Genomic DNA, 17,421 nt, shown 5'->3' with positions numbered 1-17,421 from the left:
TTGTATGTCATTTTGGTGGAACTTTTCCATACTGTACATAAGTGTCCCCCTCTCCAGGAGTGGCTGGACTCTGAAGTTTCTGAAGATGTTTCTAAAGCCAATGTTAGGCCAAAATTGTATACCTCTGCATTTTAGAAGTAAAACTGTAATAAAATACTCATTCATACTTACTTTACTTACCATCATTGCTTGATATAAAAATTCAAAAACTAGATCAGAGCTAGTGTAAAAGGCACTGCAATGTCCACCTACTCTAGTTTGTGGAACAAAAAAATGTGAACAGTGAATGCCTGCCTGGTTTCTACCATGTACACGACGAGGCCTGTGACAAGAAATGAAATCTGGTCAAACAGGTTGAGAGAGGGATATGGCCGGGGGAGGGGGAGGGGGAGAAGGGGGGGTGGGGGGTGGAAGCGAGGAGTCGCCGTGGACGACGTCCGAAATGATGCTCCGACACAGCCACCTTTGCTCCTCACTGCGGTTTCGCTTTTATTGTTCTAGAGGTGGCTACACACTGCCAGAGGGGACTGGCTCCTCTCTGGGACAGGCAACGCCAAAAAGGTGGAAGAACAAAAAAATATATATATATATAAATCTGACTGCCAGTTCATCTCATGTTACCTTCATCTGGCAATTCATAATGGTAAAACTTCCGCCAGCATTAAAAAGGTCAAAGGTGACACCAAATCTCCCAGCATTCCCCTTCCACTGCCATGTTGTCGCCGCAAGCTGCTGCTTCTCCCTTTCAGATGGCACGACAGCAACGGCGAGTTCGGATTCCTAAACACACGTCCATGAAAATAAATCTCTCCATTTCTCTTTTTAAAAATGTACAAGTCTGTTTTTTTTTTGTCTACAATGCGTTACGATTGGCAACCAGGCACATCCTTTTTTTTTTCTTTTTCCATTTTATGGTCTTCCAGAAGATGGGTGTAAGCGTTCCCACACTCTTCCCCCAGCAAGAAGCTTGCCACTCCCTTTCTGTAGCCATGGCACCGGTGTGCTTAGCAAGGGGGCAAAGGGAGGGGGTGGGCTCGTCCTTTCGCACCCTCGAGGCGTCTTCCTGGGCCCCCTGTCACTCCAAAGCTGCGATGCGTCTCATTGGGCTTCCAACGGTGCCAAGTCCCACCCATCCTTCATACAGGAGTTCCCTTTAGTTTCTCAAAACAGACATTTCTGACCCCCCTTGGTCGTCACCTCTGAATGTTTGCAAACAAAAGATTTGACCTGCAAAGCAGGTGAGGGCGGGAAGGGTTAGAGGGTAGAAATGGGAAGAAACCATCACTTGGAAATGCGCAACGAGTTTAACAATCAAGTCTTTCGACAACACAAGTAGTGTTAAACAAGATTTACAGCTCTGTGGTCTTACCTGGCGCTGCGGTGTGGCTGGGTGAACACAGCTATCGGTAAAGCCTGGTGAAGTCTCGCACTGCCCAGCAGACCTGCTTACACTCCTCCGCACTGCACACAGTGCCAACAGACACATAATGCACACAGTCATTCATACTTCCGAACAAGCCAACGGCAACCAGCTCCGATAAGAGGCGCGTTCCGCTAAAGGCCTAAGGCAACTCCCGTAAGTGCCCAGGGCATGAGAGCACTGGTGTATGCCTCTCACCCTGCTATGACCACCGTGTACACCCCGTCACTGCACGTGTCTCCCCCAGTGCAACCGCGCTGCGTGCCAGGGCCGAAATCGCACCTTCTACCCTGACGGAGACTCGCCCCGAATGAGGGGTGGGGGTATTGGGTTGGAAGGGGGCGGAGATGTGCGGTGGAGCGCTGCTTCAGAAAGGCGCGCACCTCTGCACCTGCCTGGGCTTGCCCACGGTGAACTAAGCTGAACAAGGCAGGACGCAACTGGCTCAAGGCACCGAGTCTGACGGGATGGGACGTCGTCACGCGCCCAGGGCCAAACGAGCGCCACGCCTATTTGCACATATTTGAGGTGCAATCCAAGAACAGGCTAACCATGCACTTTAAAAACCCGACCGCTCGCCGTCACGTGGACGCGACACGGAGAGGCGTGGGTTACTGATCCGTCGTGTAGTCTACACATCCATGTGTAAATAACACTGAAATTGAACTCACCTTGTGACCTGCTTGTGAAAGTCTGTGAGCTGCTTATGAGTGACTGTTACGGCTCCTCCCGACATCTCCTTCGGCAGTCCCTTCAGCGCGGCCTCCAACCACCGACAGAAGGTCTAGATGAGACAGAAATATTTCAGCACTGACTGTGAGACACAACTATGAAACCCTAGTACTGGGGGTCTTTCGTTTCAAGACTGACGACAGAAAAGAAAACAGACGCTAAAAAAAGTAATAAAAATCTTCAGTGCCCTCTAGTGGTTGTAAAAGGAGTAGGAACAAACTAAATGCAGTTTGAGAATCGGTGCAAGTGACAAGTGTGAAGCGCAACTTTTCCCACTGCTCCCCAACATGAGTGCGAACATCCTTTCCTTGAGCAAAACGAGTCTGTGTGTGTGTGAGGGAGGCGAGTTACACACTTGGTCCACCAGGTCCTTCTCGTTAAAACAACCACTCGCCACAACCACCAGTACCCGTTTGTAAACACCATACACGAGAGCCTCTGGTACGTACCGGCCGGTCAAACATCATGATCTCCCAGAGCACCTCGGCCACGTCGGGCAGTGTGTATGAGGGGAGGCAGAAGCAGCAGGTGTGGATGAGCTGTGTGACCAGCTGCTGCCCGTGCTGCTCCATGGCCTGGCCAATGAGACGCTTCCGCACCTCAAAGTCGTCCTCGTGCTGTGATGGCATGAGAGAGACAGAAGATGAGAATGTGTTCAACACTCACAGCAAAGCTCTTTAGTAACAGAAGTGTTTCGGCGTCAAAGGTCAGGCTTCGCTGAAGGGCTTAGCCACTCACATCGTTTGAGACGCCCGTGTGAATGAGGTCTCTGACAAACTTCATGACGCTGCAGTTGGCGTCCCGGTGGTCCAGGGATGTCGCAGCGATGGCACACTGGATGATGTGGACGATGATGTTGCTGCTTAGCAATGTGACAGGACTGCGCTGGACAAACCTGAAAGGGGAGGTGGAGAGGACACAAATGGTATTGCCACGGTACATCAGTCTTACTCTACCAGCTGAACACATCCTCGAAATGAGTGCCAATTCTACTAACTTACTAATTCTACTAATTATTCTAATTAATAGATACTGACTCCTGGGTCGACAGTCAAAATTTTGGTAAGTGCTCAGGAGCAATGTGAAGAGCTCCTGGGATTGGAGAAGACACAACCAGAGCGGCCTACACCACTGTCATTTACCAAGCAATCTTACTGAAAAGCCCAACAACTGGTTGTGGAATGTGATTCAGGCAGTGCTCGTTGACGGCAACCACAAAAATGCAATTAGCGTGATTCATTGCATCTTAATGTCACTGGTTGGCAAGTGTCAGGAAAACGTGGGAATTCTGGCCACCAGTCTCGTGTGCGCGCACACACACGCGCGCACACACACACACACACACACACACACACACACACACACACACACACACACACACACACACACACACACACACACACACACAGATCTGGTACCTCGTAGCAAGTCTGAACAGGTCGTCGACGGTGTCAGGATGGTTGCGCAAGCCGTTCGGCTGCTCCAACAGCTGGAAGGTTGGCATACACAAGGCCTGCGTGGGGCACAGGGGTGACGCGTCACAGCTCAGCATTTAGGAGGCCATTAGAACGGACGAAAGCTCGTGGTATTATTCTGTCTAATGAACACATCTGGCTTTAAGTTATGGTGCGTATGTGTATTGGGGTGAGGGGGGGGGGGGGGGGGTGGGTCACCTGTAGCATGTCCAGTAGACCTTGTCTGCAGCCCTCCTCCATGCCATATTCATCCACCAGGATGCTGCCCAGGTACAGGAAGCAGGAGTGAGGATAAACCTGGTACACATTCACCATCTGGAACAGACAGAGCAGTGTCAAACACACATGCACAGCTACAGTCTATGGGAGCAATGACTTTGGCAGAGTATCAACACCGCCCCCCCTCTCCCCACACACACATTGCATCAATGTTTAAAACTGTACTGTTAAAACTCCCATCTCTCTTCTGAGGGCCTCTTTTCTGCTGTCTTACGAGGAAACAATTAGACCTTGTTAAAATAACTGATTTATTCATATGCCATATCCTATGTCATCCACCTGACACTGACCCACCTGGATAAAATAAACACTTATGCATGAAGGCTGTTTCCAGATTCCAGTGCAACACGATATTTACACATCACACAGTAAGGCTGAGGCTGAACACTCTCTGCAGCTGGCACCGTCTGCCTGGGAGACCCCAGCGGGTCAGAATGGGAAAGGTCATGTCCAGCAGCACCACACTGAATGCAGGAGTCCCTCAGGCCTACGTGCTCGGTCCACTGCTGTTCTCACTGCAGCTGTCTGACCGCTCTGTGCGAGCGGCGGAGGGGATGGTCCTGCTCTCTCCACCCACCAATCAGCACCTCCCACCACAAGCGCCACATCCACAAAGCCACCAGCATCCCACCTGTCTCCATCTCTTCACCCTCCAGCCTTCTGCTCATACTGGGACAGCCACTGCACCAACACCAGATGCCACAGCTGCTTCCCAGACGCAGAGGATGGCGTAACACCCGAGCGCAATTCCCACCTCCCCAACACCAAAACACCCACGCACCTTTCTTACATTTCTATGATCATTCTTGTATCTATTGTATTTCCTGCCTCTTGTTCAACCTCCTCAGACTTTTGTGTTATGTATTCTTGTAGTCTAGTGCAGGGGTTCTCAACCTTTTCTACCTTACAGCCCACCTGTTTACAACTAGAAAGTGTCAAGGCCCCCAGGAAAAAAAAATTTACTTTTGTGTAAAACTGTTTTTAGCTTTTATTACTAAGTGCTGACACTGAAAACTTGAGATTTGGGTTATCACAAAAACGAGCAGTAAAGATGCGTTGCTAACATCCGTTGACTCGTCTAGCTGCACAACATAACGTGGACTTTCTTTAATTCTGTATATCAGCCCCCATGTCAACAATCCATCTAATTATACTATCATTTGAAAGCGGTACCTTCGGTAGTTTTTTATTTGCCGCGGCTTCCTCAGCCATCTCGAGGCACATATCCACAGCAGCCGGCAGCACCAATTCCTCAGCGATCGTAAAAGCGTTTTTACTCCGTGCAACATGTGTGGCTACGAGGTAGCTAGGTTTCAGGGCACATTTGGACAGCGATGTGAAGAAAACAATTGTTTTCTTTTGGAGCTGCAGTTTGTTAACATCACTTCCCTCCCCCTGCGCAAATCCATATTTGATATAGTTTGGGTCGTATTTGCGGATTTTTTACTTTTCCTGAAGAACAGGTTCACTTTTCTTGTGTCCTTTCAAAAACTTCTCCATCTCGTTAGCTAGCTAGTTAACTGTCTGGAAAAAAGGGTGCAGTGGCCTTGAACCAATGACGTTTAATTGTAATTACTTCTGGGCTTTTTTTCTTAGTGTAGTTTTATATGAATGATTATAATTTGAACATTATTAATCTATCAATTTTAATCGTTCTAAATTTAAACATTTTTAAGGTGTACTTTTATGATTTAAAGTGCTCACTACAGACTAGTAGCTACCTCAGAGGATGACCCTGCGGACCCCTAGAAGGTGCTTCGCAGCCCCCTGGTGGTCCGCGGCCCACCGGTTGAGAAACCCTGGTCTAGTGTACTATGCTGCTGTGCCACAGACAATAACTTGCATTTCATTCCAAAGTATATTGCAGAAGGGCATAAAACTGTGTAGATCTTCCTTTAGTCCAATAGCAATTCAAAAAATAAATAAATAAATAAGTAAATAAATCCTTAGTGCTTTAAGTGGTAGGTAAGTGGTAAGTGGAAGGGCACAGTATGTCTGGTATCATGTTATGTCCTTATTACAGTGTCATGACATGACTGGCGATGCATAATACTGAAACCATTAGCTCACTTTCAGTAGTTTGATTTTGCATTCCAGATCATCAGTTGTTGTTCTCAGCATATACTAGTAGCTTAAGGTTTTTTTGTGTTAGTTTTACTATGAATTCTTCAGTACAAGATTTCTGCAAGAAAGCTGAATCGGACTGGAGGTGTTGCTGTTGGCTAAACATGATGTTGACCAGGCAGAACAATGTGTGCATTTCTAATAAAATGTATTTGTTGTCTGTCCTCATTGTGCAGCTCTCACTTCCAGAAATTCAGTAATATAAACTGATAATCGATGTACTCGTTGATTCAATGATAATTCTTATTCACTGTTAATTAAAGATGTCCAACATATGATTAAGATACAAGTTTTGTTAATTAATCCTTTCCAATAAATAATTTTAACAAGCAAAATTAACAAGCAAACTTAAGAATAAATTTTGAAACTAAAAATTACCCAAAACAAAACAAATCTGGATCTCAGATAAAAACCACATACCCACACCTCAAAAAACAGGATGCCAGTTACACACTCTCACTCAGACGCACACACACACACACACACACACACACACGCACGCAGGCAGACACGCCCACGCACCTGTGTGACGAGCGGCTGCAGCAGGGAGGCGGAGCCTTTGCCCACGCAGCGCACGGCGAACCTCAGGCAGCGGCAACAGCGCTCCACGATACGATTGTCCGCCTGATGGGTGTTCAGCGTCTCCGACAGCACGGGCCAGATCTGGGGACACACCCCCACCAACGGACAAATCACACCACGCACTGACGGTGCACGGGCGCGGCGAGAGGCACCGTCACCGTAACCTGACCAGGTGGAGGTAGAGGTCTTTACCTCCTGGATGACTTTTTGACAGGGGTGAGTCTGCCCGTTCTCCACGATGGGATTTGTGTGTCTACAGCAATTTGAAAGGTGAGGAGTACAAAACAAGTTTAGGTTCAACTAGGAAAAAAATTTGCCCGTCCATGTGATAAAAACTATATTCCAAATGACACGACTGATGTGGAGACTGTGGACATGTTAGTTGGAGGGTAGGTGGTGCAGCCTGACCTGAAGATGACTGCGAGTCTGTCCAGCCATATTGTGGGGTCAGAAGACTTTCCATTACTGGAGTCCTGAGACAGCAGCTGGTTAAAAAAGAGCACACACACACACACAAAAGCATGCACACGCACACATACATACACACAAAACCACGCAGACACCAACACACACTTGAATACTGGTACCCCATTAACAATATCTGACAAAATCAGGACAGTTTTCATCCCTCTGACACTAACACACAGAAGAGACTTAAAGACAGGAGCACAAACCTTCTTCAGGGCCATGACCTGCACGGAGCAAAGGTCACTCAGACACTCTGCGATCTTCTCCAGCGGCAGGCGAGCCAGAACCAGAGCTGTGCCTGAAAGAAGCCCAGCAGACTACATTACCCACAGTCCCCCACGAACATGTCACAGCAGACAAAAAAACGTAGAGCAGCGCATCCAAAACAGACAACTTGAACAGGCAAAGTACAAAACCTTCAGAAAATCTTCAGAACCAAATCCTCTTATTACGCAAACCGCTACATTCCTTATTAGAAACACGCACAGATGTAGAGTTGGACTACAGCCAGATGGACCATTTCTCAGCCACTGACCAACTCTTCACCAGTGCTCAGGTTCTGACCACAGGACCACCGTCAGCTGGATGTTTCTTGGAGTCGAAGAAACCCAGTATGACAGCGAAGTGGGTAAAAAACTCCAGTGAGCAGCAGCCAACCAACGACAAGGCTGTGGCGTTAGGACCGGTACCTTTGAGCAGCCCGATGGCGGCCTCGGTGGACAGGGCGAAGGAGTCGAGCGCGCGGGCGATGTCGAGCAGGCCCTGGAAGTGCTGCGCCATGTGGTCCCTGCACACCGAGCAGATGTTGTGGATGGCCTTAGCAGCCACCGACGCCAGAGGCTTCTCACGCAGGCCCTTCATCAGGTAGTGCAGCACGGGATCTGAGCCGCCACACACACACGAACCAATCAAGCTACAGTCAGTGTTCATCGGCACAGCCAATCACGATTTGCTGCATCTTTGTGCTTCTTGTTTTGATGTTCATTGCTAGCATTCTGAATTAAGAGGTCAAGGTATTATTTTTTATGATAATAATAATAACATGGCCAATCACACAAACCAAAGGTAAAATATCAAAATATTTCATCACATAAGTAAGACAGTAAGGCCAAACCAAGCTCACTGTCTCTAAACAACCCTAACTGTCCTGACCAGCACTGGCTTTAAGCTAAGGCTAACCCTGTGGTAGGGCAGGGTGGTAGGGTGTTAGCTAAGGCTAACCCTGTGGCAGGGCAGGGTGGTAGGGTGTTAGCTAAGGCTAACCCTGTGGCAGGGCAGGGTGGTAGGGTGTTAGCTAAGGCTAACCCTGTGGCAGGGCAGGGTGGTAGGGTGTTAGCTAAGGCTAACCCTGTGGCAGGGCAGGGTGGTAGGGTGTTAGCTAAGGCTAACCCTGTGGCAGGGCAGGGTGGTAGGGTGTTAGCTAAGGCTAACCCTGTGGCAGGGCAGGGTGGTAGGGTGTTAGCTAAGGCTAACCCTGTCAGAGGGCAGGGTGGTAGCGGTGCTCACCAAGGAAGCGCGGGTGGCGGTCCACCAGCTCACTCATCTCCCCCACCAGCTCGATGCTGGTGTAGCGCACTGCCAGGTGCACCGTCTGGGGTAGCAGCACCACCTGCTCCAGCACTTCTGTCAGGGTGGGGTTATTCTCACTACACACACACGCACACATGCGCCCACACACGCAGAGATTTAAAGTTATTTAAAATATCAAAGTATTATTATTCACACAGCAATATTCCTGTCGATAGCCCTACAATGAATACATTCAGAAAGCCTTGTGATTGTAACAAACCATTTGGCTAGATTCAATGCATGGATTACAGCGTGTACACTGCAAATCTCACTCACGGATCTACACTCTTGGCTATGGCAGCCATGATGAAGAGCACAGCCTCGGTCACCTCCCAGGGAGGGTTCCCCTCTTTCAGAGTGGAGTAGAGCTGAGGGGGAGACACACACAAATATCACTCTCAGTAAATAAACAAGGACCATCACAAGTACATTGCCATGGACGGACTTCAAATGTCACTGTACCGTGGCCAGATTAGAGTACGGCTTCCAAAAGTGACTTAGTTCTAGAGCATGGCATCTCTTAGTTCTAGAGCATGGCATCTCTTAGTTCTAGAGCATGGCATCTCTTAGTTCTAGAGCATGGCATCTCTTAGTTCTAGAGCATGGCATCTCTTAGTTCTAGAGCATGGCATCTCTTAGTTCTAGAGCATGGCATCTTTTCTAATCATAAGCCCACACCTGGGAGAAACACTCTGCCGAGCCCACAAGGAAAATCACGTCTTTGACGAGGTCGGACACCCTCATCCTGAACTCCCCAAAGTCGTCTGTGTCTTCTGGGATTCCCTCCTGTAATGTTAGAACATGTACACGATGAATGATGTGCGACCCTGAACTAAAGCACCTAAAACTAGCAAACAAGGTAACAAGATAGCATCACCTGAGACTCAAGACATGATTTAAGAGAAAAGCAAGCAGCAAAAATAAAAGAAAAGAAAAAAACCTTCATCGAGACATTACAGCTGGTATGAATTAGTCACTCTCTTCTGCAATCATAACACACTACAGACCAGATATTACTTGTGTGGGGGGACCATGTTCACCACAGCAGTGACACCGACATGATACTGGTATAGTGGAGGGTTTTGCCCTGGTGTGCATCAAGCACAGTGGTATTGGAGCGGAGTTGGAGTGTTCACATGTGTCAGAGTGAGTGTTGGGCTGAGACAGGCCTGCTCCTCAAACCCAGGCAGTGAGGGGGCAGTGGAGAGGGCAGTGGAGAGGGCAGTGAGGCTCACGTGGTCGGGGTCGAGCTGGCAGTGCCGAGCCAGGCTGTGCAGCAGTCTCTGGATGTATGGCCTGAAGACGTTATGCAGTGCTGGGTCACTCGTCTTGAACAGGTGCTCGCCCAGCCGGTACCAGAAGTTGAAGGAGATCTCCACCACCTTATTTGTAAAATGAAAGCAAGACAAAGAGATCAGGAAGAGGCTCGCTGCTGGAACAAGCTGTGTGTTCCGCCTGTGTTTCACGTGGCAGGTCATAAACAGAATAGTTAATAAAAACTGCGGATAGGCAGCACAAATACTAACCTCATACTGGGGATGACCAGCACAAATGAGTAGCAGTTCCAGTATACGCAGGTCTCCCATGCCTTGCCCTGGGGTCCGCACTGTGATGTCCATAAACGTCTCACACAGCTCAGTGAAGATCCGGCAGTAGTTCAGCACTCTGGATGTGTGTGGGAGAGAAGGGGAAAGAGAGAAAGAGAGAGAGAGAGAGAGAGAGATTACACAACGTAGGTATCCTTAAGTCACACACAAAACCATGGCACACATCTCAGTCAAACAGGAATAACGTATCCGTGAAGGACTAGCGTGGAGTCGTGCAAGCCCAGCAGGGGGCGGCGGTGTGTCCATAGCCTTACTTATCGAGGTCCTCGCGGGCCACGGCCATGTGGTAGGCTGCCTCGAGCGTGAGCACGCCCTGGAAGAGTTGGACGGCCAGCGACATGTGCGTGTCCACATTCTCGATGGCGTAGAGCGAGGAACACACGCAGTCGGACGCGGCCTCGTGCAGGTTCGTGGGGGTCTCGTCTCTTTGCTGCCATCAGAGAAAAGAGCCGTGCAGCGGTCAGAAGGCCACAACGAAAATACGATGCTTGGGACCATCGAAAAGCCATCAGGATTCTGTGCATGACATGACAAATACTGATCTAGATCCAGCACCCAGCCGTATCTGCGTGCGTTAGAAAATGGGGGGAAAAACCCTGATCTTAGCAGGTGTGCGCCACACGTTTGTCTCCAGGGGGCAGTGTGCCTTAAAGCACGAGAGAAAACACCAGACCGGAATGAGCTAGAAACCAGACAAGTAAGGAAACTTCTCCTGTTTGTTAGTAAAACGTGCAAATCTGCATGTGCAGCCCTCTGGTCAGGAGAAATGGTGGGGACATGCATGACTAGCTCTGCAACATGTTGAGTTAAAATGAAGAGTTTTGCAAATGTTCAAGCCAGCCAAAATAATTCAACATTTATTATTATTTAATGCCAAAACCACAAGAGGTATTAGGCTGGGATTAGGCCATTTTAACCACTTATTTTCTCTTCATGATCGTGTTCATGGGGTGAGATGAGGCGGACGACCTGGGCCATTCCTGCTGCCCTTTGTCCGTGTTCAAGATCAGCAAGCACTGGTTCAACTTCTGTTCACTTTAGCACTCGCCACAACACAAACACATGAAACCTGTAGAACTACCGTGGACATGCAAGACAAACCAGAAATGGGTGCAAAAGACCAAGCCCAGAAAACCGTGGACTTGGCAGACACTCTTACTCTGAGCATCTTGCATATATTTATGCATTTAAGTTGATTATTTCTAGTTCATCAAAGAACAATTTTAATCTCCCAGGCACTTTAACCATGTCAGTCGGGACAAATACAGTGGTCTGCACAAAACTTGGTGTCTTCTGCATTTGTGCAGGTTTTGAGGTTCGTGACTCGTGATCCGTTCAGCGACCTGATCACTCTGAACGGTGCTGAACGAGCCCATCTCTCGCCTGCACTACCGCATCTTCTTGGCAGCGTCGTTGCGCACCGCGTGGTTTCTCTTCCGGTCAAGGCGGATCGAACGCGCGACGTGGGACCGCCATGCCGCACTACACTGCACTAGCTCTGAAGCTGGGTCTCATTTGCACATGCAGAATTCTCAGCTTAAATATTCACCTCGCTCTGGTGTACTGGGTGTTACTCAATGTTCCCCAGGTCCCTTAGCTGGGCTGTTCTGCCCTGAGCAGTTTCCACTCTAAAAACTAGAACTGGGGTAAAATTCGGGGCATGGATGAGCAGACACGGAGAGATTAACACAGGCGTGTTACCTGCATGTTAAGGGAGGGTCCTAAGTGCTAACCAGTCCGGCGGCAGGGGGGAGGACTCACCAGCACTTGGAAGAGCACCATCAGCAGCTGATTGTTGGCCATGAAGTTGCTGTCCAGCACGCCCAGGTTAAACCAGCTGCCCAGGCAGCGGAACACCTTAATGAGCATCTTCTCGTCGTTACCCGACTTCTCCACGCATGACATCTGGTTGGAGAAAGGAGGAAAGGTCACGGGGGCAGAGTCTGCCCACGCGGTCAACCCGCTCCTCCCATGGAGGTGCCTGAGCGCAAGTCTCCTGGGGGCTGGCAATTCCCACCGTACTTTGACTGATAGTGGATAGTTATGAGGCAACTGATGGTCCTGTTTCATTGTATCAGACTCAGTGTTGGTGAATAATCTGAAGAACTGAATCTTAAGGGTTATGAAGTGCAAAGCACTACCAAAGTTAATAAAGTTGATGTCTAGGTTTAACTTATTAAATTGCACATAAACCATGAATAGAATTACTATTGAAAACAGAAACGGTCGCAAAGGGGAAAAATTGGGTCTTTAAACCTGACAAAAACATGATGGGAAACAGGAGATCCGACATCACTCTGACCAGACTGATCTGCTATTTAATGTTATGACATTATGACATATGGTGCACATTTTTATTTATTTATTTGTCACCGTTTTGTATTCTCCAGGTAGACATTCCCTATGCTATAAAATATATCTGGCTATAGGGCTCATAAAGGGGGCAAAAAAATGGTTTTGGAGTACAAGTCAGCCCTGTGACGTCACCCAACCACACATCTCACGCACAAGGAAGGAAGCAACATGAATCATCACCAGCACCATCAAGGGATACAAATCAAGTGTCTTGTCTAACTCGAGCGTTTGAGGGTGCGAAACAGCATATCTGCCACTGCTGACTTTAAACTTGGCACACTGCAGGACAGGAATTGACGAGACACACAAAGGAGACTCACCAGCAGTGTGACCACAGTGGTGGAGTAGAAGGCCAGATCCTCGATGATCTCCGTCCGCCGGTTAGCACCAATCCTCAGAGAGCGGCTATGCACCTCCTCCGGCAGTACGGTGAGGATCTCGATCAGGAAAGGCATCGAGGTCACATCGTTACTATACCTGGAGCGCGGAAAAGGAAGCAGCACTGGACAATTTAGGAATGCAAAATAGGAATGCCGGCTACACACCACACATCACTGACCGACAGATATCCCTCATTCAAAACCATAACCATGCCTTTCCATGTTCATAAATTAATAGCTGTTTTTGCCATCTTATTTTTGCATGGTCAGATGCTCCAAACTATGACAAACGATAATACAGATTTGAGCTGCATTTTCCTTCTTCAAGATCAAGAGAGAAGTCTTACTTTTCTATGAGTGTGTGGACACAGCCCTTCCACGAGGCCATCTGAAGGGCGAGATCAGCGATCGCTAGGGCAAGCTGGGAAAAACACAACAGAGGGTGAAAGACTGGCCCCCGAGAAAGCAGCAGAAGAGGGAGGAACTTTTGGCTGCCCTGTTGCTAAAATGCTAAAACAGACACAGAGTCACTACTGCTTAGTAAGTGATAAGGTCAGCAAGGTCAATTTCATCAGCCAAAACAAGCCCTAAACTGAAAAATCAGGGTTTCATTACTTTAAGTGTGCAGCGGTTCTGTCAGTGAATTTAAAGCTCAGGGGAACCCAACTCCATAATTGCTTTCTAATTAGGTTAATGCTGGTCTTGTGGGTACAAAGTATGTATGTATATAGTAGGTGACAAAAATTGGTGACAGAAATGACTACACATACTTCACCGAAACTTTTCCCATTTCTATGGAAGCTGGAAAGGGCCAATCAGGAGTTAGGCTTGTGTAATCTTTACCCAGCTCAGGCACAAGGTTTATGTCACTGGCCCCTCCCACAAAGCTTTTATCATGCATTCGTCTCGTCTAGTAGGAACAGCCTAGGGAGCGAAAGATGATCTAGCAAGTGGAGCCCACTGTGATCATTCTCAGAATCACCACTGGCTACTGGGCACACGCAGGACTACACAGTCCTGATTCACCCCACTCACACCATTACATTTGATTCTGCTCGAGTGGAGCAGCAGGACTAAACTGTCCTGATTCACCCCACTCACACCATTACATTTGATTCTGCTCGAGTGGAGCAGCAGGACTAAACTGTCCTGATTCACCCCACTCACACCATTACATTTGATTCTGCTCGAGTGGAGCAGCAGGACTAAACTGTCCTGATTCTCCCCACTCACACCATTACATTTGATTCTGCTCGAGTGGAGCAGCAGGCTGGAGTGTCGGGCTGATGAATCTCATTCAAGCAGACTCATTAGAATAACAGGATTACATGCAAATAATCCGTAAACGAGATAACGGATTTGACTGATTTTAGAATTGTATTTCATCATATTCCATCGAGCTTTATTTAAATGTTACTGAATGCTTAACACTGAGGTTTAGTACCACACTAACACATTTATTATTTTATTCTATGTTCCTACGGCCTTCATCTCTTCTCATCCTCAGTATGGGAGGGGGCGGGGGGGATGCCCATAGCACCGTTTTTACCTGTGTGACTATGATTGGCGAGAGGTCTTTGAGATTCTGGATGTGTGAGAGGAGAGAGTCGCGCAGTGCGATGTGCGTCTCTTGGGGAAGCTCATAGAATGACGTCTGGATCTTCATCTTCATAGTCTGGGCCGCAAAGTAACACGACTCCACGTCTTGCTTTAGCTGCAGGAGCTGGTCGGAGACCTCCCATGCGTACATCTGCATGAAGGAGGCAAAGTGAACGAGTGAGATACAACCAACAGTCCAGAGCAGACAGCGAGAGTGCAAAGAGCAGTAATAGAAACTGTATTAATACATAAACGGCTAAATGCCGTAAATGTAAATTAAACAGACGACGTTGTTTTTTATCGGCACAGTCGACAACGGCAGGGGTGGGCACACTCAAAACAGTGAATGGGGAGATCAGCAGCTACTTTACAACATGTTATTCAGGTTTGTTCCCTCTAAACACACAGAAATGTCCCCGTGAAGGTACTAATGGGTCATTCTCACTTCTCAAGACACAGTATTTGACATAAGTACTGAGAACCATCAACAGAGAGAGAGAGAGGGAAGGTTTCATCAACTGCAGAAAACCTGCCAGTGTAGTTGTGACATACTGTGGTTCTTCAGCCACACACACACGTCCCATTTGCATTTCACAGAAATAGAAACAAAAGGCCTGTTGCATCACTGGTGATAACTACAACTAAACGGACATGTAATCTGCATGACTTTGTACTGCAAGTTGTGTGACAGTTACAACTGGGTACTTGATGTGATCAACTCACTCTTCCTAACTGACCCTCTCAAATCATTACCATAGTCGTCGAAACGCCTGAACATATCGAATATTTTTGACATTTTTGACATTCATAACATAACATAACAGCCATTCTGAAGTAATTGCTCTGAAAGAGATGATGAACCGAGATAATTATGTATTTTATCATAAACAAAGCTGCTCTTCGAGTTAATCGAAAAACACGTTGCATTGCGTGGCTGAACAATTTATTGCCACCATAACCGTGTTTCACTGAACTTGGGCTGCTCTTAACATTTCGACCAACTCCCACATGTAACACGCACCGAGCCTCCACAGCAGAACAAGCTCTTTCGCCCCGACAGTGTTTTAAAGATGACGGAAATCACATTTAAACGAAGTTGTTTGACAACTAGGTGCGAGGCGGAAACCATATCAGCCATGTCATTCACTGAAGGCGACCGTAAGCAAATTACTCGAGGCCTTTTTTTTAGGGGGGGGGAACTCGACACTAAATATTCAACATGCCACGGCCCACCAAAAGAGACTCGGACATTATCAAGCCGACATGTGGGTAATATCGGCCGCAGAAGAGTGTGTGACGGCCGGTGTGTGGAGTTTCACCGTGTCGGTGTGGCGGCTAACAGGCTAGCGGGAGCAGCAGCAGCGCTGCCCACAGCTAACACACTAAATTAGCCAAACAACACCCGCGGGGAGCGTCTGACTTTATTCTCCCGCCCGTAAAAGCGCTAACGTCGCCCGGCGCGGGTTTATTTCCAACCCCCTCCCGTTTCCAGCGAACCATATGAGCCACATTCATACACACAGCCCGGACTCGTCCACCTCCGGCGCTCCAGCCACAATAGGACCGGGCTCCGCTCCGCTAGCTCGGCTAGCCTAGCTACCCGTACCGAGGCGCGTCTTCGGCGACGCCAGTTTCGGCGTTGCCGGCGCGGAGTTCCCCCCCCGAGATGAATTAAAAGCCCCGCGGAGGTGTAGGCCCGTGTGGGGCCGCCCGCCCGCCGCGTTTACGCACCGATCTCTGCAGCTCTCCCAGCCACACCGACGCCCGCTCCTTGCCGGCAGGGTCCGGGTCGTGGTAAAGAGCCTGCACGGCCTGGTACACCAGAGGTAGGGAGGGTTTCCCACTATCCATGTCTTTTTGCGCGGTGTCCCTAAACGATCTACGTTGGTAAAAGCGATACTAAGGGCTCGTGTTCATTAAAGGTTGGCGGATATATAGGCGCTACTCATTCGGCCCTTGTGGTCTCCGTTCTGACCGCCATCTCAAACACACACAGGGTTACCTGTGTGTTCAACAAAGCCGTCCGTGTGGAAACCAAGCGTAGGAACGAATGTTACTCACACAAATTAACTATACAAAACGCGCTGTTGGCCGTTTACTCTTCCAGAGTCGCTCCCAAAAGTGGAATTTTCATAAGATCGAATATACAATAAATGGTCCTAAATATTGGGTACAGGTTCACTATTGTTGCAGACGAAGATACACTTTATATTACTCCAAGACAACTGCAACCGATTCCTCTAGGTGGCGGCCTTACTACGAATCAGACGAACCTCGTAGGCTTGCTTGTGTATTTATTCGAGAATAATAAGTTAAATAAATTGTCATTTCAAGGTAATAAAATGTTAAGATGTTGAGATGTTTTAAAACAATTAATCAAATACAGGCATTGTTTATTTGATGTGGAAAATGATCTACTAATTACACAATACGACTATTGCGATTTCAGATTATTTTTAATCCAGTTAGCCTATAATATAATCAGTGAAAAAGTAGTGGAGTCTGTTCTGCGTTATGTCTGCCAGCTAGTTAAGGAATAAGGTATAGTTAAGGCTAGTTAAGGAATAAGGTATAGTTAAGGCTAGTTAAGATACTAAAATGTGACCACATCATTTTAGGAGTGTTAGACTGTTTACAGTATTTCAGTATAAAATGTAGATTTAATTTAGTAGACAGAACAATATTTCTGTATAGAATACTGGACTGCTTACAGGATAGCAAAATAAGTTTCTTATATGCATTCAGATCTTTCCCATAATACACATACTTGCTGTATTAAAATATCTTATATCAAGTAATGAATGACACTATAAAACATATAGACACTAAGG

At 47.8% G+C, this 17,421-nt stretch overlaps 1 protein-coding gene across 3 annotated transcripts; it reads right to left on the bottom strand.

Moving 5' to 3' along the window:
* Positions 1-464: 464 nt before the first annotated feature.
* On the bottom strand, positions 465-16,603 carry tnpo3 (transportin 3). 3 transcript variants are annotated; one of them, XM_077006763.1, is made up of 23 exons: positions 16,322-16,603; positions 14,541-14,741; positions 13,339-13,412; positions 12,932-13,088; positions 12,018-12,161; positions 10,511-10,686; positions 10,176-10,314; positions 9,885-10,031; positions 9,328-9,435; positions 8,926-9,017; positions 8,587-8,726; positions 7,770-7,961; positions 7,287-7,378; positions 7,021-7,097; positions 6,805-6,865; positions 6,553-6,693; positions 3,826-3,942; positions 3,571-3,665; positions 2,891-3,047; positions 2,602-2,769; positions 2,092-2,204; positions 1,370-1,461; positions 465-1,227 (listed from the first exon to the last, which is right to left on the bottom strand). In XM_077006763.1, the coding sequence occupies exons 1-22, from the start codon at positions 16,439-16,441 to the stop codon at positions 1,401-1,403; spliced, it is 2,772 nt and encodes a 923-aa protein (XP_076862878.1). In that variant the 5' UTR covers positions 16,442-16,603; the 3' UTR covers positions 465-1,227; positions 1,370-1,400. The 3 variants fall into 3 exon arrangements, with proteins under 3 accessions (XP_076862878.1, XP_076862879.1, XP_076862880.1); XM_077006764.1 differs by having other exon boundaries at positions 465-1,199; XM_077006765.1 differs by having other exon boundaries at positions 7,021-7,085.
* Between the last annotated feature and the right edge of the window lie 818 nt (positions 16,604-17,421).

The sequence above is a fragment of the Brachyhypopomus gauderio genome, chromosome 5 (genome assembly GCF_052324685.1).
Source record: "Brachyhypopomus gauderio isolate BG-103 chromosome 5, BGAUD_0.2, whole genome shotgun sequence".
Classification (NCBI taxonomy): Eukaryota; Metazoa; Chordata; class Actinopteri; order Gymnotiformes; family Hypopomidae; genus Brachyhypopomus; species Brachyhypopomus gauderio.
The sequence above is the reverse complement of the archived record's forward strand: the minus strand, read 5'-3'. Positions and strand labels throughout refer to the sequence as shown.